The following is a 20,802-nucleotide window of genomic DNA, read 5'->3' as shown; positions in this document are numbered from 1 at the left end:
TGTAAACAATAAAATGAGCTGTCACTGGCATAATTTTAACAGCTGTCGGACGGGTGGCTTAGAAATGACAGCAGTGTAAAGTTGGTTGCAGTTTTTTTATCTCGACCTGTATATAAGACCGATTATATTATCAATATAGGTCCACCTTTTGGTGCAGACCTTATATCTCAGATTTATCATTGAGGGTTCATACCACCATGCCTATCGAGCCCGCGCTATCAGTCTAACACCCCTAGTCCATGTTTTCTTAATATTAAATTGTTTAATAAATGTCTTTAAACTTCAAAATATCTAATTCATAGTATTCAAGGCTTCAAAGACAAAATTAGGTTACCTTCAGGTCGCATCAAAAACCATGAATGAATGATGGAATCTTCTCTTAAATTTGCCGACAATAGTACAACGATGCGAAAATGACATCAGACAATGGACACAGAAAAAACACAAAGAACTCATATTTTTTGCTGGCGCTATAAACAACAAAATTCATGTAGAACTCCCCCGTGGTCACTACTCAAAGCAATGAACTAACAAATGTTTTTTTTTCTCTCCCTTTGTTCCATTTGCAGGTCTTTACACCAGTGCGCATCTATTTGCTTATTGCAAAAGTTCCCACAAAGGTAATTATGTTCTTCAAACGTTGTAGATATTTTTTTCATTTGACTTCTCCACACAGACGTTATAAAGTCAAAGCGAAGAGGAGAAGAGAATGAAATAAATATGCATAAATTTGTATTAAATATTTTATTATTAATGCACACACAACAACACTAATTTTCCATTTTTTTCTCAAACATTTTATGTGACGTCTGCTTTGTGTCTAATCTTGCATTCTCCAAATTGACCCAAAAATCCCCGAATGCATCAATTAGATTGAGTGCCATTTCCATTATCTGGACATCCAAGCGGTAGAAAGCAAAAAGCCAACACATTTTTCTATCATCACCAATGATCGTCCGTATAATTTCGCCACGACCGGTGATGCGGGCAATTTCAGTACGGTAAGTTAAATGAGATTCCGTAAAAATTGTAATTTTATTGTTAATTGTTTGTTCTTCATTTTCTTTCAAAATATAGAGTGCGGACATAATCTTAACCGATTTGGCATCGGCCATAAAACATATTTTTCCAACAGTTCCTTTGGATTATATTATAAGGAAGGTAAGTACAAATAGAAACAATTAAAAAAGTGATATACCATTAAAAAGGAGCTGTTCATCCTAAATTATGTAGGATGTTTGAATAGACGATAGCCTAAATAAGACGTGAATATTCAAAACTTTATATGCAAATAATTTTGTAAAGTTAGGCTTCTTTTGCGAATTTTCGTAACAAAGTTCCTCTAATCCTAGATGGTACGAATGAAAACCAACCAAGCAGGAGAATACTACCACATTTGTGATATGAAATATATGAAAGAAAAATGAGTCTCTCGGGATATCTGATTTTATACTGACTCATCGGCTTTAAAATTTACGATGAATTTTGTGATGTTCTTCTTAAAAAAAAAAAAAATATATTTTAAAAATTTACAACAAAAACACCAAAAATAAGTAAAAAAGTTGCAGTTGGTGTTCCAGCCAAACCTACCAACTCCGTACAGAGGATCTCTGGCTACAGCCCATAAAGGTAGCAGAATTCCTAAATCTGGACATTGAGGAAGAACTGGATTAGTCGTAAAACAAACAACGGAGCATATTAAAACTGCTACAACAACAGATATATGCCTTCAGCATGTTACCACTTTTTTATGTACCATATGTCCCAACTTTTCTTTAGATCTGATTTTAGTAAAAGTATTGCAGGGTGCAAAGTTTGAAAATAACTGGGGAATAATTTCACATATTCATAAAAGATCTAATTCTGTGGAACTGCTGAGGTAGAGGTGTTTAATGTACATGTCCCACCCTAATAGCTGTGAATCGTATAATTTGCAAGATATTAGGCCACTGTTAGTAGATCCGAAATGAAAGTACCACAACAACACTACATCCACACATATCAGCCAAAAATTAAGCCAGAACAAACCGTATCGTAAAAGTCCGTGAGTTATAAAAGGCGTTTGATCAACCATGCCACACTGTTTGGGGACTTTAGAGAGAACTGCACTCCGGCCAAGTTCGTCATCAGGCCGCCAGGGTGTCATCTCATGACAACAATGGATCATAGGTGCTAGCCGGCAACACTTGGGTTGCGATCAGCGAGACCCTGTTGAACTCATATAACGCGATATTTCGTGCTACACAATGGAAGTGTATCCAGACACCTACCTTACTCACTTCAAAAGATCTTAGCCGAATTCTTAAACCTGGAGTTACAGCCGGATTAGCAAAACGGATTACAACAACGAAATTAGTAGTTATTTTCTGGCAACTAAATGGTCACCCCATGATCCGTCCATTGATTCATGACTTATCGCTTAGTTTGGCTTGGAGATGCGCTTACCCATTTAGAAAGTAGAGATATGGTGCAACAGTGCCGAGTAAATAGGTCAAGCTAGATTCTTAGCTCGTGATAGCACCGCCTTACACCAAAATCTAGTGCAGTTTTTTCATTCCGTTTGAGGGTTTATCTTTAAAGATAAAGTTTGCTCCAAATTTAATTGTCATTTTTATATAAAATGCATCAATTTGTTTTCCTGGTAAGAGTTTATAATGGTTTTATGAGCTAACACAAATACCTAGCGGTGTCGTCTAGATGAAAAAGATGCGAACTTCTTACAGAGTGTATCCTGGATGATGAAAATTTTCAAACGAAAGTTTTAAAACTATAAAAACTTGTCCATTTATTAGACCCAGTCCATAAGACTTTTTAAAAATATCGTTGAAGTTAAAAGAGCTTTCCCTGTAAAAAACCGGTAGTTGGTCTTTTATAATTGGGGGAAATTGTACAGTACCAATGATTACTATTGTATTGAGTTTTCCATTGCCAATGTACAGCCGAAACAATCAGTGCTTCTGTGAAATAATAATAATTCTACCACTTAAATTCCACATGAACTCACCTTATCGCCTACCTTACCTTTGCTCCCCACAACTATTTCACTATTCATGGGGTTCGAGGTGGGAAAGATAAAACAATGAAACTAGCATCGGGGGTATAACAAATAAAAACCACTACATCTCAGAAAGGATAAGTTCATTCCTTGGTAAAACATTAAGAACACAACACAAGCAAAAAGTGGTGGTACAACCTCCTCCAACTCTTAAACAACTTCAATATATTTAAAGTGGAAACTTTGTTTTATTTAACTACAACAACAAGAAAGTCAACCATTTATCCCATGTGTGTGATTGTGTTTCTGTTACATCTATGTAGAATAAATGAACATGTATACATGTGTATGTGTGTATGATTACACTTTATGCATTTTTTATGAAACATCTTTTCTTTCACACACAGCCCACAAAGTTCTCTGCTAACAATCACAACTCCCACGAGTTTGCAATGACATGGTAACTTTATTTTATTAAAATATTTAATTTTGTAAAAAGGCAAGCTTTTTTGGCGCTCAAACATAAATATCAAAAAGCAAAGTAGTAATTTTGCGAGAGTTTTAGAAATGGGAGGAAAATAATGAAGGAGTCCTTCAAAAATATCCTTAAATAAAACTGTGCAAAAAAAAAATAATTTCGGGAAAAATCCAACAAATTATACAAGTAGTGCTAAACATAGGAGATACATGTAAAGGCGTTTTCAAAGTTTACATCGCAAAGTAATCAAAATAGAGGGAGTCCCCCCTTTTTTCACACTTTTGGCTATTTTTGGATCAAGATTCCTGGAAATCCGTTCATTTTAGGTATACAGTGTCTTTGTCATAAACTTAGTCGTAGCCGTACTTTTTGTGAGTTTATGCAAAATACTCTTACATGTCAACATTTTCAAAGAAAATTATTTACTGCACATAAAGAAAAAAGGATAATCCGATTTTGCTTCAACTTTGCGAATCTTAATACTTGCATCAGTTCTAGGTCAGGTTTTGGCCCCACAAAGGGCCAACATTTTGAATATCCGTAAAGCTCATAAAACGAGGAATTAACATCCAATTCCATTCAGACTTGGTACATCTCAATATTTCTATCAGCACAAGATATGTTATAAAGATGGTAGAGATCGAACCATTCCTTCTGGTACCTCCCCCAAAAAGGGTCAACGTTTTGAATAACCATAATTATCATAATATCCACAATAAGCATCCGGTTCTCTTCATCCGGTTGGTCTATTTTTTGGTATGTATAAGGGTTAACTACAATTTCACTGTCTTTAAGTTTTAGTCACATTTTCCATTCAATTTCGCAAATTTTTGGAATTTCAAGTTTTTGTTATGTAGAAAATAACGAAAATCGGATGGTAACCTTATATGGGCGCTATTCCAATTAGAGACCTAAATCGATGATCTTTCGCAGGGAGATAACAGACCTTTCAAGAACCCCAAGTGTCAACTTTCAGCTGATTTGGTTAAAAATTGTGGCAGAAACCATCAAAATACCGAAAATCAGAAGGTATCGCTATATGGGGCTATTCCAAAACGTGGACCAATATAGCCCATTCTTTATACCAAGCAGCCTGTATGTATTATAAACCTTTGATAAAATAATGTGGACTCTACTGTTATTTCAACAGACAGACGGATAAAGGTATCTCTTTATAATTTTATACTGAACTGGAATATACAAACTTTTTGGGGTCTCCGAAAAATATTTCGAGATTTTGCAAACGGAATTACAAATTTAATTCACCCTCCATTGTATGGTGAATGGTATAATTATCAATGTAAGCCCAAGTTGTGGTACATTCCTTAAATAAAAGTACCCCCTGATTTTAGTTATTACGAGGCAATTAACCATATTTTCCAATCGGTTTGGCTTTAACGTGACAGAAAATGTATCTGCTCATTGCAATCTGCTCTTCGAGTCATTGTATGCAATATTTTCATTGCTTGTGTGTCACATTAGCGTGTTGATGTAAGCCTTGCCCAAATCTATAGTCTCCAACTCTTACCATTCATTAGTCTCAAAATTACTAGTCACCTCTCGTTAGCATTGTTCTATCCATTCTCTCTAACTTTTAAACCAACCTCGTAAGGTCCCATGACCCCGCTGGAACACAAACCGCAGCAAACAGTCAGACGGAGAATATGAAGAGGCTTATCAATAATAACTCTTGGGTTTCCCGAGCCCAGATACGACTTTATTTGCTTCTTGACATAGCCACCGAGTTAGAAATGGGATTCAACAGTCAAGATGATTTTTCGATGGAATTCTGCATTACTTGTATGCATTTTAAGGTAGACTCGGATTTTTGTGGTGTGTCAACTTAAAAAGACTTTATGCAAAATACGGTATAATGCCCTTAAAGCAACATCCTATACACTGGAGGATAAATACTTATTAAAAACGAAAAAGTCCTTCAAGGACTTTTCTCAAAATCATAACTCTGGTAAACTCCCATGTACACAACATATTTCTCATACAAATATTCCCTGAATGAATGCAAATATATTTTTTCCATCATTTATGGAAATCTAAACGACCACATCTTCGCCCTGTTCTTGCCTTACGTTGCGCAGCATTTGCCATCATTTGACTTCATTTCATTGCAGACTATTTGATAAATGAACTCGGCTTAAAGTTGAATCTGTCCCTGCGGTGGTAATCGATTAACCTCTGACGTCAGAGGTTTCCTCTTTTATCTATTCTAAATTAATTTTGCTTTGATGTACTCGTATTCTATGTGTCTAGCATGAGTGTGATGTACATGTGTATGTGTGTGCAAAGTCTAGAATGGAATCGGATGTTAATTTCGCCTTTTATGAGCTTCATGGATATTCAAAATTTTGTGGGGGAGGTACTAGAAGGGGTGGACCGATATATTCTACATTCACAACAGATCTTTGGTTAATAAAAATATTGTGATGTGTATAATTTTAAGACAAGCGAACTCTTATATCACATTTTATAAGTTATAATCATTCAAAATTTGGACCCTTTGTGGGGTAGAAATTTGATTTAGTGGACTGATATTGTCCATTTTCGCACCTGACATAGCACTGATGGGAATATTAGGATTAGTAAAGTTGGAGCAAAATCGGATTGTCATTTCTCTTTCTGTGCAGTAATATTTTTTTTTTTAATTTCGACCCTTTGTGCGGGAGTAACCAGAAGGAGTGGACCGATATTGCCCATCTCCGAACTTGGTTTAAGTTTGAGAATAATATTACGATGTACCAAGTTTGGACCAAATGGGATACTCCCTTCGAGTGTTATCGTGCGCATCAGCCATCCGGACGGACATCGCTAGTTCAACTCCAAATGTCCTGAACCGGATTTGGTCAAAGAGACTAGGTTTTAAAATCGTTAATTCGATGAGGCACGTTTTCACCGTATCAAATGATATATACCTTCTTTAGCCATATGACCGAGGTTATAAAAACTGTAAAGGGACGAATGTCAGTTTCTCAATAAACGAGATCTCTAGTTGTTTTTCCAAAAAAAAAACTATTATTTCCAAATCAAGCTCTTGCATTTTGGGCAAAAAATACGGTCCAATGATGCCACCAGCCCATAAATCGCACCAAACATTGACTTTTTCTGGATGCATTCGTATCTTTGGTAATGCTTGTAGCTTATCTTTACTACAAACGTGACTCTGCTTATTTACGTATCCATTGAACCAAAAATAAGCTTCGTCGCCGAACACAATTTGTCGATAAAAAAAGTGGATCTTGGCCAAATATCCTAGAGCTCATTCACCAAAATGTGTGCTTTGCTGTAGGACGTTTTCTTTCAATTCTTGCGCCAATTCAACCTAAATCCTTCCGCAACAATTTCCACGTTGTCGAGTAACAGAGACCCAATTGCTGCAAACGGCGACGAATCGATGATTGGTGTTCATCATTAACACTGGCCGATATAGCTGCAATATTTTCTTCAGTTTGCTCTCTACGAGTTGGTGGTTTAATGTCCAACAATGTACATTTTTGTTCGAAATTTAGTCACAATAGCCTAAATAGCCGATACAGTGGGTCGATTAAACTGAGCGTAAAATGGAAGAAGTGCGCAAAGAACTTGCTTAACTGAGCATGCATTAACTTTGTCATTCCGTTTGTAACATTCGTCGTAGATCTCATAATGTATATATATTCAAGATCAGAATAAAATTCTAAGTCGATTTAACAATATCCGTCTGACTGTTGACATCACGATACAGCCCATATTTGACGTAAAGCTTCAAAATTTGGCAGCACAATTTGTATTGTTTCTAGGATGGTTGGTGAAAATGAGATATATCCAGTCCACATTTTGCTACAGCTGCCTTATATCAGTTGTGTTCCAGAACCTTGCAAATTAGTACTAATTAGAACTAATTCTGCTACAACGCGTTCCTGTACTCCAAAAACTAGCAAAACTTGCAGCTCTCTCAAAAAAAAAAAAAAAATGGCGCTGAGTGGTGCACATTTCTGCTTGTTTTAGCTACATGAATTTGGCCGAGCAGAAATGTGCATATTGTAAATTTGACATTTAATTGGCAGGGCTAACAAGGTTGAAAAATGTATTGATACATTTCAATAAAGAAAATGATCAACTTGAAAACTAAAGGAAAAACTAATACTTGTCGTGCAAAAAACAAAAAGAGAAAATATGGAGCAACTGATGTATTCACTTTTGGATGATTCCAGCAGTGAAGAGGACTGGCTGAATGAGGAATCAGATTATTAATTATTATTATAAATTATTAATTTTAACTTATCGTCTTCAATACTCATTTTTTAAATGTTGGCGCTCTTTTCAGTAAGGTTTCACCAGTCCGATTTAGACTGTTTACTTTTGAAATTTTGAATTTTGACATTTTATCGCATTTCTGCTAATTTTCCGTTCCCTTATTTTTTGAGCAAACCTAAATGAGAATGACATTTTGAACAGTTCTCTCTTCTGCTAGTTTTACTACTAAAAAAGTACTGGAACACAACTATCATTACCTCCCTATGTTCGGAATTTTGATGATTTTCGCCACATTTTTCGGCGGATTTGTCTAAAAATTGGTATTTGTAAGTCATAATGGGTTCTAGGTCCGATGACGAAACACTGTATGTCCACGTTTTCGTATAGCCCTCACATAATGGTACCTCCGGATAATCTGTATTTTGATGATTTTTGCCCCATTTTTCCACGAATAAATACCAAAATTTGGTATTTGCTGTTCATAATGGGTTCTTGCTCCGGCGGCAGAACATTGAATATTTAAGTCCATGTTTTCCTATAGCGCACATATAACGATTCCCACCGATAACCCATGAAATTATTTCAAATTTGGTATTTAAGAAGATTTGGTAGATGACAATCCTTGAAGTATAAAATTGTCTATAGAGATTCCCGTTTTGTTATGGCTCCCAAATAACGGCATAACCCACTTTATTGTTTTTTTTTTTACAAGGTGGTGAAGTTACAACGACATTCAGAATTAATTCAAAATTTTCATTGCTCTTTTTATGCCCAACAATGCTTCCTACTTTTTCTCCCAACTGGAGGATCACATTTCCAGACACTGCAGCTTCTTCGTTCTCATTGACATAAAGACCAATATTAATTGTAAAATGAATGAACCCGTAAAGGCCACATGTTAAAGATTACATTTGATTATTATGTTGTTGCTGGCTGCTTCCTCCTATACTTCTGTTTGTCATTCTTCTGCTCTGTTTTCTTTTATTTCTGCAAGCTATTTGTACTGTTGTTGTAAGCATTCTCCATCTAAATGTGCAGCACTGCCGTTCGTTTGGGTCTTTAACCCAATTACAATAAGTTGGATCCGAAAAATAACAACAACGAAGGCTAATTGAAGAGTTTAAAACAAATGACCGATTGAAAATGGCAATCGGCCGATGGATGGATGGATGGATAGTCAGTTGGGTGGGTGGATGATTCAAATTGTAGGCAAATCGAATTGACCGATTCAATGACCGGCTGAATAACTGACTGACTTACTGAATAAGTAATTGTTATTGTTCAGTGGTTCCGATGGCATGTAATTCTTGAAGATAATCATGTGTAATACATTATGTACTTACACTGACGGGGAATGAGTCATATGCGTATGGCATATTACACAGGGCAAAATATTTACCTTTGAATGAAAATAAAAAAAGAAATTATTAAAGAAAATACTAAGGTTAGAGTCATAAAGAGATGGATAGATTTAACATAGTAGACAACTTTTTGCTTTACAAGGAAGAACGGTTGGGATGATTAAGTTTTGGGTTATTTAAATAACCAGTTTTCAATGTCGTCGTTGAAAAAAAAAATGTGCATAACTTTATTCTCGGTGTATCGGCATTATATTGATTGATTAACTTTTCAATCAAGGAATGTGGCAATGGTAGTATCGACATTGTCATTTAAATTCTTAGAAATGTCAAAGTAATTCAATATAACAAACAGGCAAACAGTACAATATTCAATACTTTCATGCAAATTTTGTAAATATGACTCAAAGGATTACATATTTACTTTGAATCCATATATAAAAAATATTGTTGCATTGTGTTTGTAAGTGATATTCTCTGGAATGTGTGAACCGATTTTATTTCTGCAAACTTCATTTGAAAGGTGACGTCAATACCAAGGTTTTTTTACCCTCCATCATACATAGTATGAAGGGTATATTATGTTCGTCATTCCGTGTGTAACTCATCGATTTTTAGACCTAACAATGTTTATGTATGTTCTGGATCAGCGTAAAATTCTATTCCGTCCGTCTGTTTTAATCAAATGTTGTCCATCTGTGTTGTACCTCCACCATACATTGTAAATCATCGATAAAATAACTTTAGACCCAACAAAGTGTATTGTATATATGTTCTTGAACAGCATTCAATTCTTTTCCGTCCGTCTGTTCTAATCAAATTCTTTCCGTCAGTTTTAATCACGCTAGAGTAAAGACGAGCTAAAATTCTGCACAGATTAGTCTTCAGTCTACAGGCAGGTCAAGTTCGAAGATGAGCTATATCGGTCCACGATATCATGTATGTATTTTGATGATTTTAGCCACATTTTTAATGGAATTGTCTGAAATTCTACACAGGGAGTTATTTGTGAGCACTTTGGCCCCTAGATGTGAATGTCTATATAGGTCCACGATATCGTATATTTCCCATATAACGGCACCTACCAATATTCGGTATTTTCCTGATTTTAGCCCATTTTCAATGGAATTGTCGAAATATCCACACCAGAGTTTCTTCTGAGTACTTTACCCCCTGGAAAAGAATTATCTATGTAGGTCCACGATATCGTATATCACCCATATAACGGTACATCCCGATATTCTGTTTTTCATGATTTTAGCCATATTTTTCCACGAGTTTGCCTAAAAATGGTATTTGTTATTTGTAATGGGTTCCAGCTCCGATGACCGAAGATTATACATATAGGTCCATGTATTCGTATAGAGCGGTACATCCTCCTCCTCCTCCTCCTCCTCCTCCTGATATTCGGTATTTTGATGATTTGTATATGTAGTTCGTATTGGGTTCTAGATCCGGCGGCGGAACATAATATATAGCTCCACATTTTTGTATAGTCTCCATATAACAGTACCTATCGATATTCGCTGTTTTGATGATTTTTGCCACATTTTTCCAAAAATTTCCAAAAATTCTAGCTCCGTTGGCGGAATATAGTATATATAGGTCCACGTTTTCCTATAGCGCACATATAACGATACCCACCGACATTTGGTATTTTGAAAATCCTAGTCACATTTACCCACGAAATTGTTTCAAATTTTGTATTTAAGAAGATTTGGTAGATGACAAATCCTTGAAGCATAAAATTGTCTATGGAGGTTCCCGTTTTGGTATGGTCCCCATATAACGGCCTCACCCACTTTATGTTTTTTTTTTTTTTTTTTTTATAACAGCAGCATTATCCAAACGGTCTTACTGGTATTTGTAGTTTAAAGTGGAACACGTTTGAATTCAGATGCTTTTACATAAAAATGTTTCCTTTACCCTAAGGTGGGGAGTATTAAGAGTTCGGCGAAATTAGGTGCTTTTTTACTTATTTATTTTTTATTCTATCACATGCATTCGTGACAACCTTTTGTGGCTACAACAAACAAACATAATTCATGCAAATTTTAATTTGTTTTTATTAAAAGTGTGAACAAACTCTCCAAATTATTTGCATTGTTGTTACAACATTAGCTAGTTAGGTAGCTCATGATTTACTTGACAGAGTTTTTACCCACTTTGACTAAAGGTGAAATCTTGACGCAGATATCGCGTGACAGTCACTCATTCCATAATTGCCTTCAATGGCTAAATGCTTGAACAAACCTCTCACATAAACATCATAAAATTATGCAAAATAATGCATCGGGTTAGGTTGGGTAAATATGGGAAATTGAATTACATGGAATTACAATCGATTACAAAGAAATTTACCTAACACCCATGTAAAATGGTGGGGTTAGTCCTTGTGCAATTTGGAAAGTTAAAGCGAAAGATTTGTAACTCCTCAAAATAAGCATTTGAGACCCAGGTGGCGCAAATGTAATTTTTCTATCAGCAAATGTCATATATTTTACGATTGGCCCCCAATGTCTCAATTACAGCCAAAAACATCGGAAGTTTACTTTTCCGCCGCCTTGTACATGTATATGTACTTGACAGACATTCCGCTATTTTTTTGGCTGTAAATTACACATTAGGGGCCAATCGTAAGATTTATAGTATTTTTCTAATATGAGGATTACATTTTCGCCACCTTGTACAGTGTGAGATGAAAAAAACTGCAACCAACTTCAGACTGCTGTCATTTCTAAGTCACTCATCCGACCGCTGTTAAAATTATTCCAGTGACAGCTCATTATATTGCTTACAAGCGTGCAAAAGCATTTTGGTGAGAATTTTCCAGAAAAAATGTTATTCGTGATGGAATTCATGCATTATAATGTGATTTCTTTATTTTTGGCTGGATATCGTTAGAGCACTCCAACATTTAAATGTGAATAAATCTTTTGTGTCTCGTACCATCGCTCGTTAACGTGATACTGGTAGCGTAGCCCGACGTCAAGGAAGTGAACGGAAGAAAACAGCAAAATCAGGAGAAATGGTTCGAAAAGTAAAGAAGCGACTTGATCGAAATCCGCGTCGCAATGGCCGAAAAATGGCTCGTGAGCTGAACATATCGCAATTTTCCATTCGGCAAGTATTGAAAAATGAGCTCGGGGTAAAGCCATTGAAATTCCAAAAAGTGCAAGAACTTAAACCGCAACAGAAAAAAAAATTGAGTCCAAAGGGTGGCTTCGCTGGGCCGAAAGTGGTGAACTACCGAATTTGGTATTCTTCGATGAGAAAACATTCCTTGTCCAGCAGTTTGTAAACAAACAAAATGATCATGTTTACTTGCCAAAGAGGTCAGCTGAAAATGTGCACCTTCGGTTGGCCACCAGAACTCAAGCCTCAAGCCGGCCATGGTGATGGTGTGGGCCGCCATAACAGCCGATGGTCGCTCTACGCTCGTATTAATCGACCGTGGCATCAGAATAACTGTCGAATATTACCGCGAAAATATTCTGGAGGGTGTATCGAAGCCTTGGGCATGCAAACATTTTGGCCACATACCTTGGACATTCCAACAGGACTCAGCACGCGCCACCCAAGAATTGTTACAAAATGAGGTTTCTTGCTTCATTTCCAGCCGCACAATGGCCACCAAAGTCTCCGGATACCAATCCGTTGGACCAAAGTGTCAATCATCTCAAGCAAGCGCTTCGCCGGGAATGGGCCAAAATACCGCGGAGCAACATTCGGGCAGCGTGTGACGGTTTCATTGGCCATTTGAAGGCCATAATTCGTGCCAAATGTGACCAATTCGAACAAATCTAAACCTATTCTAAAATTTGATGCTATTTCCGACATTGTTTGCTTTCATTCAATAAAATTTGAAAGAAAAATGTAAAAATTATGGCGTTTGACTTTGTTGCAGTTTTTTTTTTATCTCACCCTGTACATTTGTACATTTTTCAAACCACACTGCAATTCATTACCCCTTTGATATAGCTGCTATTTTGAATCAATGAATCCACTTTTATTTTAGTCCCTTATTAATAATTATAAACTTATATTGTGTGGTTATTGATGATGCACTTGTTTCGTTCTGAAAATAACCACCATGATTTTTTTCAATTCAAACCAATTCGAGATTCGAGTTTATTGCCTGCATTAGTTCTTTCTAGTTCGTGGGGTAATGCGTTTCTGGTGTATTTTTGATATTTTGAAACGTATCATGGGAGCAGTATTCGATTATTTTTGCCAAGCCAAGGATTGGTATTTTGGAACGCTTACCGAAACCAATTCCATGTCATTGTCGCCCAGACCAACGTCACAGGTAAAACAAAAAATTAACGTTCGAAATTAGAGGTGGCCTAAACTTCAAAACAAGGTATTATTAATGCGAGAAATCTAAATCTAATCAACCTTATAATTTTATAATGCCAAAGGCAGTACCGGAAATATTCCAAAAAAAATGTTCGTAAAATTTTGAAACAACCCAATTCAGATATAAAAATGACCTTCGAACATGATAATAAACTAAAACAAATATTTTTGCAATGGTATTGTATTTCTGAAAAATATCCTACATTTTTTGTCGTGGATTTTTTAAGACGAGCATTAATCTATAGAGTAGTTCCGCCGACACAAGAGCAAATCTTGTGTTTTGTGTGTGCTAATTTCTTGTCCATACTTATTTTATATTTAATATACCAAATTTCCCAGCTATTTATCCAACAACTTTTTATATATATTTTGGTAAGCAAAGTCAAGCAAACATTTCATAGGTCAGTAACATCTCAAGTTGCTTAGAAATTTTGCTTCTACATGGTCAACAAGAAACAAAAGTAATCAAAAACTTTTCATTTACAATTTCTAGGGTTTCTTATTTCATAGTTTGCCGAAAGAAGCTAAGCGTACGATGTATGTATATGCTTAGGTTTTTTTTTTATTAAAATGACTATTGTTAATAATGAGCTTCTCTATAAATATGATTAAAAAAAAACTTGATTCTAGAATTAGAAAATAATACAATTCTTATTTTCGAAAAATTCAAATCATTTTGAAAAATTCCTAAAATAAAACCAATAGCATAAAGATCTTTGACCAACTGTGAATTTTTAGCATTGAAAGAATTACCAAGTTAAAAAGCAGTAAGTTCGGTCAGGTTGAACTTTGAATACCCTCCACCATTTGGAAAGAATTTGGAAAATTTCAAAAAAATAAAATCCGTTAAAAATTCTGTCAAAATCTTAAAAATACCGAAAAAGGGGAAAGGGGGTCCGTACGAAGTCGTGGACCTGTATAGGCAAATTTTGTCATAAGCAATTACAATATTCAAATACGAAACTTGAAAACACCCGGTGAATAATGTAGCTAAAATCACCAAAATACCGAATATATGGAGGTACCGTTACTTCGGGGCTATACGAAGACCTGGATCTGCATAGACAATTTTCTGTCACAGGCTGTAGTACCTATTAGGAACTTCAAATACGAAATTTCAAACAATTTCGGTAAATATTGTACCTAGGGAGATATTGATATATGGGACATAAACGAAGACCTGGACCTGCATAGATAATTTTGTGGCAAAGACTGTAGTTCCCATTACGAATTCCAAATTTGAAACGGATCTGGTGAATAATGTCTCTAAAAAAATCGAATATCGAGCTATACGATCCATATAGACATTTTTCTTCCAGGAAGTAAAGTTTTTAGAAAGAACTTCTAGTATGGATTCTTAGACAATTCCGTTGAAAAATGTAACTAAAATCACCAAAATACTGAATATAGCGAAGCACCGTTATATGGAGGGGGAATATACGAATATACGATATATTTTATTGATTGAAAGCAAAAAATGTCGGAAATGGCATCAAATTTAAGTGAAACCGTCACACGCTGCCCGAATGTTGTTCTGCGGTATTTGGAGTGCTATGGTGCTGAGTCCTGTTGGAATGTCCAAGGTCTCTGACCAAAATGTTTACGTGCCCAAGGCTTTAATACACCCTCCAGAATATTTTCGCGATAATATTCAAACTCTGTGGAAAATGAAAGGGTTACTTCGTGGAGTTCAATATAATATACCCTCCATAGTATGTTAAAGGATATGCCAACGAGTGAGGTATCTTGAGAGCTCAGACGATTTTTCAGACATTCAAAAAGGAGAAAAGAGCGCGTGAGAAGGGAGAAAGGAGAAGAGTTCTATAATTTTTCTGATTGAGTACAGCCTTTCAGCACTGAACTTTTAGCTAGTTTGTATATTGGTGTTAGTTCCACCTGGGAGAAGAAGGTGAGAGCTTATATATGGTGTCCTATCTGAAGGGTAAAGTGAGAGACGGGAATTTCCCACAATTCGTCAGAAGTACGTTGTGCCTGGATAGTGAAATTCCTTGAATATTTCGTTAATGAACAAAGCCGCTCCTATGATGAAAATATGCCGCTAGTGATTTTTAAACAAAGAACACTCTTCTCTCTATAGAATATCGTTCGAACGTCTTGGTAGTTTATAATTAAAAGTTCAAGCTTCAACTAACTCTAAGACAAAGTTCAAAGGCAAAAAACGTGTTAAACCTAATTTAGAAACAGACTCTGTTGTCAAGCCCTGAATCTTATCAAGCACACATCATACCAGGCACAACCTTTTACCACAACTTCGCCAGAGTGCATGTTCGTCCACAAAAAAAAAAAACCTGAATGATTCGAGAGGCGCGACTTTCTTGGACCATATGTACCAGGATCGAGGATACTAGACAGAGGAGAAGAATAAGGACCAATACCATAAAGAAAACCAGTAAGGTGCATGATATCACTTCGAGAAGGATTATATTAAAAAATATATATATCGAAGCCGAGTTCCATCAAATGGAAAAGTACCTTCCGAAATTCACTCCATTTAGGCTGATGTTAGCCATTATTTGCACAATAAACCTGAAAGCCGAGTTCCACCAAATGGTAACGTACCTTCCGAAATTCACTCCATTTAGGCTGATGTTAGCCATTATTTGCACAATAAACCTGAAATCGGATTAAGGATATATGTGGGAGCTATATCCAAATCTGAGCCGATCTCGATAAAATTTGACAAAGGTATTTCCGAGCTCTATAAGATATCTGGTAACAAATATCATTGTTTTCGAATGTATATTACGCATTTGAGGGGCTTTAACACCAAATCGGATGAAACATGGGTGATTTAGCTATATCTGAAACGATTTTCACCAAATTTGAAGTACTTGTTTCAAGTAAGAATTTAGTTGGAATTTCAAGATTTAGTTTATTTAAGCTGATATTAGCCATTTGGTGCACAATAAACCTAACATCGGATAAAGATATATATGGGAGCTATATTCAAAACTGATCCGATCTCTATAAAATTTGGCAGATATATTTCTGGGCTCTATCTGATATCTATTACCAAATATCATTCTTGTGGGTGTATATTACGAATGTGAGGGACACCAAATCGGATGAAACATATATATGGGAGCTATAGCTATATCTGAACCGATTTTCACTAAATTTGCTCCTAGACTGAATTCGGATGTGCCCAAATTCAAGTCATTTGAACTGATATTGTCTTTGTCTCATATCTATTTGGCGCACAATTAACCCCAAAAACGGTTGAAGGCATATACGGGAGCCATATCTAAATTGAACCGATTCTCACCAATTTCTCCTTGGGTCAAACTAATATTGTTTGGAAAATTTTATCTCAATCGGATAATAAATGCGACCTGCATTTTGTTCACAAAAATACATGGACAGACATACGGACGGACGGACATGCATAAGTCGACTCAGAAAGTGATTCTATTAAGATCCTCAACAGTAAATGTGGGTCTATCTCGCTTCCGTCTTCATGGTACAAACAAATGCACAAAGACATAATACCCTTACCACTATGGTAGGTAGGGTATAAAAATGGCAATACCGGCACTCCTTCTGGTAACTTCTGATAACTTATTATAAATGGTTTATTATATAAAACACTTCAGTTCCGACGATCTCAAAAAAATCAACACTTCAAAAACTTCCTTTCTTTCTAACAAGTTTTTACATTTATTGTGCTTTTTTCCTAATTCCAGATCGACATAAAACCACCGGAAAGAGTGGGTATATTCTCTGAAAAGTTTCGACCATCCGATCCGCGCAACATTGGACCATGCGGTGGTTTTAGTACTCAATATGCCTGCATGTGTGATTTCCATGGAGTGCCATATCGAGAGGAGGTTGCCTGGGATATCGATACCATTTATTTGTCACACGATACACGAATATTGAATTTACGTGATTTTGACCATTTAGAACCAAAGTAAGTCTCGCCCAAAGTATTACCTTAAAAATTGTGTAGTTTTTTAATAATATTCTTTTTTTCTTTACTTTAACAGAGACTTGATGGCCATTGTATCGGCATTGGAATACAATACATTTTTTCGTGGCTTAAAAGCTTCACATATGCGCTTATCAAATGAAACTTTGGAGCGTATTCTGCATGTGCTCAAACGTTCAATGTGGCTCGAGGAGTTGCATTTGGAAGCCCTAGGTTTAAAGTGAGTTAAAAAAGGCTGGATATTTATTATTGTATCGGTATTCAATTCTTGTTGAGATTTTCAACTAATTTTATACTTTTTCTTAATTTCTAGATCCGATTTTCTTTATAAATTGGCCATATCTGTGATTACAAATATTAATCCTGCAATACGTACCATCGATTTGAGTCATAATTTAATTGAGGATAAAGGTAAACGCCGTTACACTTAAAGCTAATCCATCAAGTACTAACCTCTAAATGTTACTTTCCTCAAAAAGAAGTACAAAAACGAAATCTGCAAACTGTAAATAACTGTCCAAATTGTGTCCCAGCAATATGCATATACAACTATGTACCATTGACCCTATTTATACATTTTTTAGTTTTTTGCTAAACCCATTTCTAATCCAATTTCTCTAATATTTAACCCCAACGTATGCCTTTATTTTTGTTTTTTTCTGTTCCCGTTTCTTTTTATCCGAATCAATTTCAAATATTGTAGGTGCAAGCTCATTATGTGCCCTACTTGGAAAAATTGTTCAAGGTTTGATTAACAACAGTTAAAAACAATTCTCTCTGTGTGTGTTTGAGTTTCTTTTCGCATACAAAACAAAAAAAACGGAAAACCAGATTGGAAATCATTCATTCAATCGACCAACCAACCAGTCAATCAATCATTCTCTAAATGTTGTTTAATGTTTGATTTTTTTGTTCGTCCATTCTAATAACATTTCAAATTTGAAGTTGCATTTGTGTTGCTTTTATTTGTTGCGCTTTATACATACTTCATGCATACAATAACAAACTACAACAACATCGAATTTTCAATAAAATTCTATTCTACAATTTCTCATTATTTCACACAACGATTTTTATTCTATTGAAACTTTACGCATTGAAAAACGTAAAATGAAAATCAATACGCGAGTACTCATCTTCAATGCTTTAAGGAGCTCAAGGATAAATTCTTGCTGAACTTTTTTATCAAGCTTAAAATTCTATTTTCACATCCATGGAAATCATGAAGCCTTTCCATTGTTTCAAATAATTGAAGTATGAATTAGAATTGCATTCCAAGTTGATTATGTTTTAAACGAGAAATTGTTAGGGTATACAAGGTCAATATGGTTTTACTAAATATGGTCAATATGGTTTTACTAAGTTTCTATAAACCTAAAACCATTTTGGCTAGAATGAACGAATTAAACAAGACGTTTATCTACTGCTTAAACAATAATTCCAATGGCAAGGTTCGTCCTCTAATTTTCAATTTTTTGGTATATAAAAGTTTAAATTTCAAGGCCGTATGTCGTCGTTGTTACGTTCTTCCGTTTGAACAATTCTAGTAGATCTAAATCTAATATTCTCCAGAAAAATTCGTTCGCTATGGACATTTCATTCACAGGTATATGTATGGTCCATTTCATTCTCTAAATAATGTCATAAGGTTATACAAAAGGATTATTTTGGTTTTGGGACCGGAGCCACGAGGCCCCGAAACATTTAGTTTCATTAAAAATAATTTATGTCTACATTAAAAATAATTTATTGGAAAGTTTGATATTTCTCACACAAAATGTAAGGTCAATTCCACCCTCTAAATATTATCCGATGAACATTTCGAATATTAGGTTTTTATACCCTCCACCATACATAGTATGGATGGTATATAAGGTTCGTTATTCCATTCATAACTCATCGAAATAATAATTCTTAGACGATTTAAACCTGTCCGTCCGTCTGTCTGTTGTAATCACGCTACAGTCAAAACGAATTAAGATAGGAAGCTAAAATTTTGCACAGATAAGTCTTTTGTCTGTCCACGATATCGTATATCCCCATATAACGGCACCTCCCGATATTCAGTATTTTGATAATTTTAGTCTCATTTTCCAATGAAATTGTCTAAAATTCTACACGAAGATTTCTTTATGAGTACTTTACCTCCTAAAAGAAAATTGTCTATATAGGTCCACGATATCGTATATCCCCCATATAATAGCACCTCCCGATATTCGGTATTTGGATGATTTTAGCCACATTTTGCGATGGAATTGTCTTAAAATCCACAAAAGGAGTTCCTTGTGAGTACATAACCCCCTGGAAGAGAATTGTCTATATAGGTCCGCTATATCATATATCTCCTATATAACGTTTCTTACCGATATTCGGTATTTTTTTTTTTTTTTTGTTTTTTTTTTTTTTTTTTTTTTTTTGATTTTGCGACGTTATTCGCCGCAATTGTTTCAAATTTCGTATCTAAAGTTCGGAACAGTTACTACAGCCTATGACATAAATTACTTATGCAGAACCACGTCTTCGTATAACCCCCATATAACGGGTTTCTTTTGAGCGATATTTTCCGACGGTTTTTTTTTGAAAATTTTCAGGTTTCTTTCAAACGGTGGAGGGTATAAAAGGTTCGGCCCGGTCGAACTTTCCTGCTTTTTTACTTGTTGCCCTTTCTGACCCAATGCATAATTCTGCGACACTTAGTCTATAATTGCGATCCATTGGGCGACTACAGACGCAACATATGAATCAATCAAATTTGATTGATTAGTTGACTTGATCCTCCTAAAATGACATTCGTGGAGCTATTTTGCATAATTTCAGATGGAGTGTTACTTTAACCCTAAAACGTTTTTTGCTTATTTTTAGTTTTTCGGTTTTTAAGAAAGTTTTGAGGCTGTTTTAGTAATCTGAAACATATATGACATATATATTGTATGACAACCAATTTTTAGAATTTTTTAAACTGATATTGAAGATATGACATCTTAATGGAGTTTTTGAAGAAAAAGACCTAAAAGTCCCTTTGATGACTTGACTGATTCATAATTTGTTTACAAAAATATTCACCTGAATTTTGCCATTAGTACTGCGTAAAATGCATGGATTCAAAAATCGTAACCCAAATATTTTCAGAAATGTAAAAATGGGCGAAATTTTCCAGCCATACCCAGGGTGAGATGAAAAAAACTGCAACCAAAACTGCTGTCATTTCTAAGCCACTCGTCCGACAGCTATTAAAATTATTCCAGTGACAGCTCATTATATTGTTTACAAGCGTACAAAAGCATTTGGGTGAAAATCTTCCAGAAAAAAGTCATTCGTGATGGAATTCAAGCGTGATTTCTTTATATTTGGCTGGAAAACCACAAGTGGCTATCGTTAGAGCATTAAAATGTGAATAAATCTTTTGTGTCTCGTA

The 20,802-nt window shown here is 35.3% G+C and overlaps 1 protein-coding gene across 12 annotated transcripts in view; it reads left to right on the top strand.

The window, feature by feature from the left end:
- Positions 1-20,802, top strand: part of LOC131801614 (F-actin-uncapping protein LRRC16A-like) — a 137,688-nt gene that overhangs the window by 85,849 nt on the left and 31,037 nt on the right. For 9 of the 12 annotated variants that reach the window (XR_009341879.1, XM_059120441.1, XM_059120448.1 and 6 more), the window contains exons 3-9: positions 570-620; positions 873-1,001; positions 1,078-1,161; positions 17,143-17,369; positions 17,446-17,607; positions 17,701-17,798; positions 18,091-18,132. Coding sequence is in view for 11 of the 12 variants with exons in the window: in XM_059120441.1 (XP_058976424.1) it covers positions 570-620; positions 873-1,001; positions 1,078-1,161; positions 17,143-17,369; positions 17,446-17,607; positions 17,701-17,798; positions 18,091-18,132 (793 nt within the window). In the remaining variant the exon portion in view is untranslated. Of the gene's footprint in view, positions 1-569; positions 621-872; positions 1,002-1,077; positions 1,162-13,233; positions 13,389-17,142; positions 17,370-17,445; positions 17,608-17,700; positions 17,799-18,090; positions 18,133-20,802 lie in introns of those variants that run through there. The other 3 variants (XM_059120444.1, XM_059120440.1, XM_059120445.1) reach the window with 2 other exon arrangements.

This window comes from Musca domestica, unplaced genomic scaffold (genome assembly GCF_030504385.1).
Source record: "Musca domestica strain aabys unplaced genomic scaffold, Musca_domestica.polishedcontigs.V.1.1 17, whole genome shotgun sequence".
NCBI lineage: Eukaryota > Metazoa > Arthropoda > Insecta > Diptera > Muscidae > Musca > Musca domestica.
The sequence above is the reverse complement of the archived record's forward strand: the minus strand, read 5'-3'. Positions and strand labels throughout refer to the sequence as shown.